General features: G+C 40.9%; 1 protein-coding gene across 1 annotated transcript in view; it reads right to left on the bottom strand.

Annotated features, from left to right (window-relative positions):
* thop1 (thimet oligopeptidase 1) overlaps positions 1–12,860 on the bottom strand; it is a 91,472-nt gene that overhangs the window by 37,896 nt on the left and 40,716 nt on the right. Inside the window, exon 9 of the mRNA XM_062452669.1 lies at positions 385–608. Within this exon, the coding sequence (XP_062308653.1) occupies positions 385–608 (224 nt within the window). The remainder of the gene's footprint in view (positions 1–384; positions 609–12,860) is intronic.

Genomic DNA, 12,860 nt, shown 5'->3' with positions numbered 1-12,860 from the left:
GTTTGTGACATTAGTGAGGTTTGTGACTGTGGCTAGCTAGTTAGCCACTGTTAGCTTAACTTTTCTAAATTATGCCTAAACTGTCAAACGGAAAGTTCGCGCGGATACAAGCAATGCAATCGGGACCAAGATGAACATTTTGACACAGACATTGTCTATGTAGTGCAAGAATATGTTTTTTAGGGGTGTGAAAATAATAAAGAATAAATAAATATATAAGAGAGAAACTATAGGTTGCGCCTTGGCAAAGGCAGTCACACCCAATAATATGAAAGAGAATATAGGTTGTGCCTTACCAAACACAAAAACTCCCAATTATGTAAAATCACTACATTGGATTGATGAAGTCCATACAACTATTTGGATATTTAAAAATATGCTTACCGTGGGAAGAGGTCCAAGTAGAACTGGCCCAGCTCCTGGCTTGATGTACTGTCCTTAACACAGTAGAGTGAGACGTCTGGGTGCCACACAGGGGCGCCTTCCACAAGTTCGAAAGAAAGGCCCAACAACTCCTGGTAGATTTCCAACAAACCCTGCGTCACCACTTCCATGGGGAAGAACTCCTTCAGTTGGTTCTGGTCCACTGCATATTGGGTCTCCTCCACCTTAGAAGAGTCAGTACAGGGAAATCATGAGCAATGGCCATTCTCACAATTATATTCAGCTTAGTGTCATGTTGGAAAAAATGCTAGCAGTGGAAGAATACAAACAAGGAAAATCACCAGTTAACTTAATTTAAATTTGCAAGAACTATAGACTCATACAATAACAGGCTTAAATAAACTGACAACATAAGTTATACGACTTACAGTTCTCAAGGACGCATACACGCAATCCCAACTGCGGTGTGAAGCGCGTGTCCGTGCTATTCTGCGACATGCACTCTAACAATCACTGCTGATAGGGCTGTACAAAAAAAAGGTCTATTTCTGATACCGTGGTGGCAGAAATTTAGCCGTGGCTAAATTAGAGGAAACACTTACTTACATGCAAGTCTTGAACTGCTTAAATGTATGATGCTGCTAGTACACCACGGCACGATACTTGCTGAGCAACAGTCTTACATGTCGTATCTATGCATCGTTGCTGACGTTGTGATTAGGCTAGCACTGAGGACCCTTCTGCCACACAAGGAACTTTTTGCCACAAAAACGTTGTAAGCTCCTAAACCGTGCAACGGAACGTAAATCCCAATAGAAGCAACGCAATTGCTAACAAGACAAACCTTTTGACACCAACGTTGTCTATGTAGTCCAAATATTGAGGGATCATTAGGGGTGGGAAAATAATAATAATATATATGAGAGAACAATGGTTTGTGCTCGCCGAAGGCGACAAAAAGGTTTTTTTTTTTATTCCACTTTTTAAAAAGGGGACAGATTTTATAGGGTATTTCACACTGTTCCTTAAGGTCTCCGAATAGGGTATGTAACATTGGTTGGTCTGAAAATGGCCCGGGTGCTGTTCTATGCGCCCTGATGCAACCTGTGAAAGAACTCAATAATAAAACAAGAGTTTTTCTCCCTTTCATGGTATGCTCATGAATATAGATGAGCTGCGCGCTGATTCGTTGGTTTACAACGAGCGAAACTGTGGAGCAAAGGCGCAACATAGCCAAACATGCATCGTGAATTGTAGATGTACACGGACAACACTGGTTATTTATTCGAATGAAACACAGTCAGGAAAATGAAATACAGTATTTCTTCTATTTAACACCACAGCGTTTATTACACAATGTTCATTTTTTGTTCAACGTTTATTTGAGGGTGCCGTTTAATCTAATAAATACGGTATTCTGGGCTAGCTGTGCTAGCAAGCTAATGTGTCTTTAGACCAGTGTTTGGTGTGGAAATTACTTATCCACTGAAAAAGTAAAGTAAGGGATCACTGTTCAATTTTAGGTCATTTAATTACAGTTACTTGTAATGTACTTGCGTTACATACTGTAAATTAGTCAAACAGTTCTGTATAAATCAATATTGAATTTAAATTTATTGTCTTAGGGTAAAAGTGAACGCTGCCTCTTTAAAATCGTTAGCTGTAGTGCAGTTGCACGTGAGACGTGAGTTTGCTGCATAAGCGTGGGCTCTAGCGGTTTGAAGTGGAAGATGTAGGACTCGGCCGAAGCGAGTAGCTATAGCTGTTTTAGCAAATGGAAATATTCCAAGTACTTCACCTTTTTGTCACAGGTTGACAAGAACATTAAAGTGCAAGCTATGTCCTGGGGAGAAAAAACTATCTGCGGCTGTGGTTAACACAAGTAACCTACTGAAGCACCTCACAGGGCAGCATCGACGAACACATTTGAGTGATCCATGTTCATCGACTGATAACACCTCAGCAACACCTATTAAGCAGGCAAAACGTGATTTTACATCGCCAGTGCAGAAAGTGTCTGAAGGTGAGCTTAAATTTTTTTTTTGCAGGCTACATAGTGGAAGAGATGCTACCGCTGCGTACTGTAGAATCTCCGTCTTTTAGGCACATATTAAACAAAGTACCTGTGTGTAGAAAAAAAGCAGCCCTACCTGATTGAAAAACGTTTTCCTCTTACCTAGATAAGTGTTAGATTGACATGGAAACAGAGCTTAAAATGACATTCGAGAGTTTGGAATATATTTCCACAACTGCCGACATTTGGACGAGCCATAACAAAAGTTCTCGGAATGACGGCACATTGGATTGATTCCTTTTCTTTCGTACGTGGACATTCAGCATTAGCTTGTAAAAGAGTTAGAGGGAGACACACGTGTGATGTAATCGCCAATGAAATCGAGCAAGTCCATTCAGCTTATGGACTTAACTCTAAAGTGACAGCAACTGTTACAGATAACGGGTCAAATTTTCTCAAAGCTTTTAGAATGTTCAAAAAATCAAATTCTGATGAGAAGTCAGAGGAAGAGGTGACATTTACTGATGTTGAGCAGACCATAGACATACAGTTAGGTCCATAAATATTTGGACATTGACACAATTTATCATTTTGGCTCTGTATACCACCACAATGGATTTACATTTACATTTAGCAGACGCTCTTATCCAGAGCGACTTACAGTAAGTACAGGGACATTCCCCCGAGGCAAGTAGGGTGAAGTGCCTTGCCCAAGGACACAACGTCAGTTGGCATGACCGGGAATCGAACTGGCAACCTTCGGATTACTAGCCCGATTCCCTCACCGCTCAGCCACCTGACTCGGATTTGAAATGAAACAATCAAGATGTGCTTTAAGTGCAGACTTTCAGCTTTAATTTCAGGGTATTTACATCCAAATCAGGTGAACGGTGTAGGAATTACAATACATTTTATATGTGGCCCCCCCCTTTTTAAGGGACCAAAAGTAATTGGACAATTGGCTGCTCAGCTGTTCCATGGCCAGGTGTATGTTATTCCCTCATGGGAGTTCGTTATTTCATTGACAAGGAGCAGATAAAAGGTCTAGAGTTCATTTCAAGTATGGTATTTGTGTTTGGAATCTGTTGCTGTCAACTCTCAATATGAAGTCCAAAGAGCTGTCACCATCAGTGAAGCAAGCCATCGTTAGGCTGAAAAATCAAAACAAACCTATCAGAGAGATAGCAAAAACATTAGGTGTGGCCAAATCAACTGTTTGGTACATTCTTAAAAAGAAAGAACGCACTGGTGAGCTCAGCAACACCAAAAGACCCGGAAGACCACGGAAAACAACTGTGGTGGATGGCAGAAGAATTCTTTCCCTGGTGAAGAAAAACCCCTTCACAACAGTTGGCCAGATCAAGAACACTCTCCAGGAGGTAGGCGTATCTGTGTCAAAGTCAACAATTAAGAGAAGACTTCACCAGAGTAAATACAGAGGGTTCACCACAAGATGTAAACCATTGGTGAGTCTCAAAAACAGGAAGACCAGATTAGAGTTTGCCAAAAAACATCTAAAAGAGCCTGTACAGTTCTGGAACAACATCCTATGGACAGATGAGACCAAGATCAACTTGTACCTGAATGATGGGAAGAGAAGAGTATGGAGAAGGGAAGGAACTGCTCATGATCCAAAGCATACCACCTCATCAGTGAAGCATGGTGGAGGTAGTGTTATGGCGTGGGCATGTATGGCTGCCAATGGAACTGGTTCCCTTGTATTTATCGATGATGTGACTGCTGACAAAAGCAGTAGGATGAATTCTGAAGTGTTTCTGGCAATATTATCTGCTCAGATTCAGCCAAATGCTTCAGAACTCATAGGACGGCGCTTCACAGTGCAGATGGACAATGACCCGAAGCATACTGCGAAAGCAACCAAAGAGTTTTTTAAGGCAAAGAAGTGGAATGTTCTGCAATGGCCAAGTCAATCACCTGACCTAAATCCAATTGAGCATGCATTTCACTTGCTAAAGACAAAACTGAAGGGAAAATGCCCCAAGAACAAGCAGGAACTGAAGACAGTTGCAGTAGAGGCCTGGCAGAGCATCACCAGGGACGAAACCCAGCGTCTGGTGATGTCTATGGGTTCCAGACTTCAGGCTGTCATTGACTGCAAAGGATTTGCAACCAAGTATTAAAAGTGACAATTAGATTTATGATTGTTAGTTTGTCCAATTATTTTTGGTCCCTTAAAAAGGGGGGGGGGCACATATAAAATGTGTTGTAATTCCTACACCGGTCACCTGATTTGGATGTAAATACCCTGAAATTAAAGCTGAAAGTCTGCACTTAAAGCACATCTTGATTGTTTCATTTCAAATCCATTGTGGTGGTATACAGAGCCAAAATGATGAAAATTGTGTCAATGTCCAAATATTTATGGACCTAACTGTATATATGGAGCAGACTCTCCACAGACTTTGATGGACAGTTAGTCCATCAAAGTCCCTCCTCACATGTGCATCACACACACTAAACTTAATTTTTCATGATGTTGAGAAATGGCTTAAAGCAAACGAGTCCAAAGTAATCTACAAAAATGCAATTTCAAAGTGTTCTGCACTGTGGACAAAAGCAAACCGTTCTTCTGTGGCTTCAGAGTATTTTTTCAAGAAAAAAACTCAATAGTGCCAACTTCAACACGATGGAATTAATTTCACGACGCCTGTCCAGGATCACTGACATTCCAGTTGATGCGTTAAATACTGTTTGCACTCAGTTTGGAACAAGGGACAAGCTTAGGATGACAGCATCTCTCCCTGATGTCATTGTTCAGGTAATCTGAGATTTCTCAATTCTTGGTTTACCCATGGCTTAAATATATTAGTATATTATCTTTCATACTCCTGTATAATGTGAAGTGTCTGATGTATTTGTTTTCCCTCATAGACGATCAAGATACGCTTTTCCTTTATGATGGACAATAAAGAAGCTCTCCTGGCTGCAGTGACTTTGCCCAAATTTAAGTTACGCTGGATCAGAGAAGAGAAAAAAGACACTGTTAGGGCAATGCTTACAACAGAGTGCCGTGGGTTGCCCCTTGAAGACCAACAGCATAAAGCTCAACATGACAACAAGCCTGGGAGTCAGGTGGCTGAGAGGATATGGAATCGGGCTAGTAATCAGAAGGTTGCCGGTTCGATTCCCGGCTGTGCAAAATGACGTTGTGTCCTTGGGCAAGGCACTTCACCCTACTTGCCTCGGGGGAATGTCCCTGTACTTACAGTAAGTTGCTCTGGATAAGAGCGTCTGCTAAATGATTAAATGTAAATGTAAGCCTGCTGACTCCACTGATGACTTTTTTTCATTTGAGGAGGATTGTGCCTACTCAGCTGAAACAGAGGTCATGCAATATTTGAAATCTGCAGGGTCTGAGCTGGGCGGGTAACCTTCCCTATTGTGACGTCACAATAGGGACATTTTCTAAACCGAGCGTTTCAGCTTTCATTTTCTCAAAGGAGGAGAAGAATACCCAGGGCTTGGTTTACACCTATCGACATTTCTAGCCATTGGGGGACCAAAGGCAGGCTAGGGGAACTCATATTAATATTAAATAACCTCCTAAAGTGAACATTTCATGTCATGGGACTTTTAAGTATTAGTATGTTTTAAAAAGCTAAAAGGCTAAACTATTCCAAGTTTGACTCTTTATTGAAAGAGTTTCCTTTCTGTTGTCTATCTGGTAAAGGTTTATAGGGATTGTAAGAAATAATGAATTACATTACTTATTGAGTAATTAAATTACTTTTCAGACAGTAATTACAAAAGTATTTTAAATACAATATTGATGAATTAGTAATTAATTACTTTTTTGAAGTAACTTACCCAACACTGCTTTAGACAAGCTTGCTAGTTCGCTACATTTAATGTTCTTAGCTAGTTTGAACAGAACGGTCTTCTAAAGCAGTGGTTCTCAAAGTGGGGGTCACGAGTAGGGATGGGGATCGTCAATTTTTATCAATATCAATACAATTTTCGAGACTGCTTAACGATCCGAGTCTTTATCGATACCACTATCGATTACTTTTCTGGGGTGAGCTTGAGCTAACCACCATCTAAATGAATGTATTTGGCAAATGTTAAACACATAGCAGCACCCACACAACCAATGCCACACTTAATGTAAACAAGATTACTGAACAACATTTATAACAATAACTTAAGTAAAACAGATGTCAAATAGAACAAGGGGAATGTGTTGCTCTCAGGAGGACGCTGGATAAAAGGAGCACATATTGGCACAATGGATCCTGGCTCTGGCTAAATCTACAATTGTCCACTACAAATGTACTATCCACAACCTGGATGAGTAACTAGTATAAATGACTGTGATTGGTTGGTTGACAAAAAGTGACATTGACAAGCCGTCATTGTTCAAGACTATGAAAAGATTAACACGTTTCAACAAAAGGCACCTGATATAGCTAAATGACCAGCTAACCAAACCCAAACTTTCCTTATCTCATCCCTATTTTGTTCTGTCTCTGTTATTGTTTAACAAGATGTTTAAAGCAGCCCACAGAGCCATGCTCCCGGTGACTATGTTTTGAATGATCAGCAGCGGGGCGGGGAAGGCTAGTCTTTACTCACACACTGACTGTGCTCGTAAAAAAAATCCTGTTCGCGCACGCATCAAATTTTAGGGGCATATGCGAGTGAAATAGTTGCACTGTAGAGCCCTGGCGCTTATTATTGTCAACGATGGATACTTGCTACGAAGTTGTGGTGCGCTGACTGCGCTCACCATGCATACCTTGGGTGGAGGAGGAGGATTGTCCAGCAGCTGGAGTTGGCACCGTTGCTTCTCGAAGACAGTCGAATGCATTTTACTTTTAGCTGACGCACAACGTTGAGGAGTAGTGTTCCGCCCCCCTTACAAGAAATGATCTTCTAACGTATGTTACACGTCGCTTCGTCCTTATCTTTGGCTTTATTAAAATGTAGCCAAGCCTTTGACTGCTTAGTACGTTCAGCCATCGTAGCTAGCAACAAAATGAGAAATGAATCGAAGTAGGGCGTGAGCCAATTCAATTCTTCTTCTTTTAGTTTAAAGGCGGTTGGCAGGTCATTCAATTGAATTTAGTAATTTTATTAGACAATCGATGTATGTTTGTGCACCTGTGATTTAATTTAAAATGACATGACTTATCTCTCGAGACATAAGTTACATTATATTAGCCTACCTAGTCTCGATAGCGGTATCGATAAGCTCGGACCTTATTGATCTTCGGGTTTTGAGAAATTTGGAACCGGGTCCTTACAGCCCGCTAACCGATTTACTGAGCCCCTCGATGATGTTTGCCTGGTCTGATGCGTGCAAGTCTGCCTTTGCCACTGTTAAAACCCTTTTGTGCAGTTCTCCTGTTCTCTCTGCCCCAAATTTTAGCAAGCCTTTCAAGTTGGAGGTGGACGCAAGTGCTCTGGGGGCCGGAGCAGTATTGATCCAGGAAGATGCAGATGGAATTGATCACCCTGTCTGTTATTTTTCTCGTAAATTCTCAGGCCCAGTCTAGGTACTCTATGATAGAGCAAGAGACTCTGGCCCTACTATTGGCCCTACAACATTTCGAGGTCTACGTGGGTTCCAGCTCTCAGCCTGTTGAGGTGTTTACGGACCACAATCCTTTGGTCTTCCTCCACCGTATGTACAATCATAACCACAGGCTCATGCGTTGGGCCCTCTTGGTGCAGGGTTTCCACTTAGTTATCCAACAAAAAAGGGTGGAGAAAATGTGGTTGCAGATGCTTCCTCGCGTGTTTAGTTGTTGTTGTTTATTTTTCTTTGTGTTTTGTGGTTCCGGGACAGTTACAGTTTCAAGTGCAGCACCCTACATATGTGTTGCTATCGACGCATAACCCGTGGGTTATGTTTTATGGGCGGGAGTGTTACGGCCTATAGGGCCTTGCGGTTTGTGTTGTCTCCCCTGTTGTGTTTGCCCCTCTCTCGTTCTCCTCCCTATCGTTCTCCGCAGGTGTCTGTCCGCGATTGGCCAGGATCATCGTGTTCGCTCCGGTTTCTGCCCAATCATGTTCCCGTCTGTCTGCCCCACTGCCTTTTAAAAAGCCGGAACTGTCCTCAGTTGGGAAGCCAGCCATCCGTGTTCTGTTGCAACGTTGTTGTGTGTTTTTGAAGTAGCTTACGAGCTTTGTCTGTTAAATCTAAGTCGTTTGCGTTTTATGGTTTATTTTGGTTCGTTCAATCGCTCACAGGAGAGAGGGGACAGGTAAGCCGCCCATGGGAATACACTACCATCACGCAGCTAACTCCCTGTTACCAAAGTAGGCAAGGAACGGTGGCATTATTTGGATTAGGCAGGGTATTTAGCACTTTTATTGTTTTCTTTTCTTTGGCACCGTTCATGGTCCCCTTGTTCTCCTGTTAAGCCTTCTTTGTAAATAAACACATGGTTATTGACTCCCTGTCTGCTTTGTGTTGGCTATAGTTGTTAGACCCTCATTTTGCCCCAAGACATTGGATTACACCATTCAGCCATATAAGTTCAGGGAGGGTCGTAACAGGTTTCTCCACTAAAACCCCCAAAATAACCCAAAAATAAATAAAGTAAATAAATAAACAGTTCAGAAGGACAGTTCCTCACTCAAAATTGTCCTTCTCAACTTTTCGTTGAGTCGTATAGTTCAACTCAACTGTATTTGTGTGTTTCACTGACATCTTAATCACCGACTGAATCACAGGCACTGTGTACTAGTCAATAGAATTACACAAATTTTAGCTTTCCAATGATATATGGCATGTGTGCCAGTGTAAACATAGCAGTTTTATGCGTCACATAGTTTAGTACTTAATAGAACAAAAATGTACGGATTGAATTGGACAGCAAAATGAACATAGCTGAAGTGAGAGTTGCCAACTATATTCTTAAAGACACTGTAGAGAAACCATCATATATTAGCATCTAATAATGTAAATTAAAAAGTTAATTTGTTTAATGAAACTGTAGCATGACTGGCAAGCCTGTGTGTTGACTTAATGACTATGATAATAAATTATAGCCAGCACATTAAACTTAAATTAGCCTAGTCTTGCCTGCTGATTGTTGCGATAGAGAAACGTTTATGTAAATAAACAACATTTGTTGTGAATGTTGCACTAGTGCTTGTCGTAGTTTATTGATTATTGGGCAGGGTGGCAGGCATATGTGTGGTATCCAGGGGTACTCAGGAGAAAAGCCTAGGTCTGAGCTGTATGGTCTACACAGCAGAAACATGTCTTGAACTAGTCTCAGTAAGGAATGTGGAAGCAGGGGGTTTGGAAGGTTGAGAAGAGGACAACAGCAGATATGGTGCCAAAGGAAGATAGAATGTGAGGGCTGGGGCTCAGAGTAGAAGGGGTGAACTGGGGGTTGAGGACAAAAGGGAACATAAGAGAGGGGTTTGATCGGACATTAGAGATAGTGAGTGTGCACGCATGTTGGCGTTATCAAAATATAGGTGGGCCTTGGCTAAACATGGGAAGAGAACCTTCTAGAACATTGTGAAATCATCTCATACAGGGCGGGAGATATTCCTCATTAAGCCTATATAAGACAATGTGTTCATATGGGTTGTTGCTTCTTGTGTCTTAACGTGTACTGATGCTGCCGTGCTGAATAAACCATCAAGCCACCTTGACTTTGAAAGATATTCCGTCTTCGACTCTATTTTTGAGAATCCTTCTGAAGAATAAACTTCTATATGCTTACACGACTTGTCAGAATGTTAGAACCTAGCTTGTTCACCAGCTTTATCTAAGCTTTGTCCTATCCCATCCCTGAGCTGAGTCCATCACAAGCATAAACGGCTCACCTTCCTCACCAGCTACCAAAGCAGGCATAAATGCTCCTGCTGGCAGGAGCTAGGTCAATGAGTTTTATATGCATTTCAAAACCTAAAACTTGTGACAGAAGTGGTCATTCTGTGATGAGAATACAAGAGATAAACCCTTTCCAGACGGACAATTCAAATATGGGAAACCAGTTTCCCATGGCTCCCACCTTAATATCTTTGCCGTCCAAACACCAATTTTAATTCTGAAAACTGGCAGATACTCATGACAACATAAGCTAAAAGCACATATAATTGGTTAAGGCGTTACTGGCCGTGAAAAATGAATGTATCTTGAGCAACATCAGCCATTTTTTCCCTAAACATAGCCAGAGAGGATACCATGCAGTGTTTCCCACAGATTAGAAAGCAACATTACAGAACTTTTTTTTTTTATTATTAAATATGTATTATGTTGGATGCTATCCTCCTCTCCTACTCTTTCTTCAATGCCTAACAAATCTATCTCTTTCTCTCCCTGACCCTGTCTTTCTGCTTGAGCAGCACTGGTTGAAGCCTGAAAATATTGTAAACAATTTCTGCATATATGCAGGTAGCAACACTAGTGCTAAATAACTATTTAGCTGGTTGGCTCCATGACGCCGGGTAAGTAGGGCTCGTGAGACAGCTCACTAAAAGAACGATGGGGAACCCACTTGTCTAGCAGATTAAGACATGTTCGTAGGTACCCAGGGAAAAGTAACCTCAACTTTCCTAGACTTTTAGCTACGGTACTAATGCTGAAGGCTCGCTGATATCGCATAGTGTCGTTGCTAACGTGTGCTGAAGTTCTGACTGTGTGTGTGTATGTGAGAGACACGTGAGTGACAGAGAGACGGAGGGAGAGCAGGGAAAGGAAATGCAGCTGAACGAATATGCTGCGTGTTTTAAATATCGATAATATAAAAATAATAATAACGAAACGCAATATGTGGCGGGCGGTGTTGATTCTGTGGCGCACCGCCACAAATTAGTCTATGTGTGGGAAACACTGCCATGGGAGATTGCCTACAGTGTTAGATTTACCGCTTCAAATTGAAATCAGAGATGATATTATGAGTAAAGACAAGTTTCTTGATATGTGTCGTCAATATTGTCAATTGAAAGTCTAAACTTTTTAGTCACGAAGAATTTGTTTGTAGGAGTAACGCAAGTTATTACAGGAAAGAACCCGTGACCCGGTTTCGCCATTCATGACAGGCAGCCACGACAGTAGTAGCACTGTTTAGCCTCGATTTCAGCATATTTCTGTGAAACTTGCAAAAAAAACAAACTAGCTAGATTATTTACACTTCAAGCTAAATGTATATACCTTGTTTAGCCAATTTGGTCGATTGTGGAAGAAAGTATCCAGCCATAGCGTTATCTACTTTTTTTCAAATGTTTCCACTAATCACTAGAGTCATCATAACTTAAGCAAAATATGATATTTCTAATCTGTCTTCTGTTCTACATTGCCCACAGATTTATGTTTATTGGGTGTTCTCATTCCTTCGGCGAGCACAACCCTTGTTCTCTCACATATATATTATTATTATTATTTATTTTTGCCCCCCTAAGGATCCGTCAATATTTGGACTACATAGACAACGTCGGTGTCAAAAGTTTTGTCTCAGTAGCGATTGAGTTGCTTGTATTTTTATTTACGTTCCGTTGCATGGTTTAGGCTGAAATTAAGTCTTTGTGGAAAAAAGTGCCTTGTGTCAACAAATTGAACTCAGTGCTAGCCTACGTCACAACGTCAGCACACGTTAGCAACGACGCATGGATACAACGTGCATAGATGTGCTGTTGCACAGCGAGTATCGTATCGTGCCGTGGTGTACTAGCAGCACATGTACATTTAAGCAAATCAAGACTCGCAAGTACAGTAAGTAATGTCACAATGTATTCAAACTCAAGCTTGTGTGGTGCGTTGCTGTCTTCAATGCCACAGCCTAAACTTTATGTCAAAAGAAACATTCTCATTTCCGACGCTTTAGCCATTTCCCCCTAAATAAATGTCAAGCTTATTTAAGTTTTTGGGGGCATATTTTCAGTTAGCAGATGGTACTGTTTGAATCGCGATTCCATCTGAAATACTGCCGGTGACAACGTTGTTACAATAGCTTGTTTCAAAGGGGGATCAGCTTGTTTCAAAGGGGGTTCTTAATGAATTATGCAATATGAGTATGAGCTAAATGCTTGAAAATATCACTAGAAGGGAAAAACTTAAGGGGACGGACCCATCTGCAACCGACGCAAGCAAGCACACCCTTCAATTTCCCCAGAAATTGTACCCTCTCTAGTTTCATATGCTCTAAGTTTTCCTCTATCTTGTAATTAAAGTGGTTGAAAATGAAGTTGTCTGATGAAGTATGGCGAAACAGAGAAGATTTTTGTAAAAGAAAAAAAAAATGGCTTCCTGAAATCTCCTTGATACATTTTGATTTGCCTTAAGTAATCATATATGTATTTATTTATTTATATCATTACAAAAACCCTAGTTCTTCTCTTCAATATGGTATACTATAAACAGTTATGGTGTATGATTTAATATACAAATTTATAAAAATAAATATGAATATGCATATCAATATCATATTCCAACAGCAAATTGAATTTTCTGCATTTTGGTTTAGGCAGGAAAGGTTTA

The sequence above is a fragment of the Osmerus eperlanus genome, chromosome 26 (genome assembly GCF_963692335.1).
Source record: "Osmerus eperlanus chromosome 26, fOsmEpe2.1, whole genome shotgun sequence".
Lineage (NCBI taxonomy): Eukaryota > Metazoa > Chordata > Actinopteri > Osmeriformes > Osmeridae > Osmerus > Osmerus eperlanus.
This window is presented reverse-complemented; position numbering and strand designations above follow the sequence as displayed.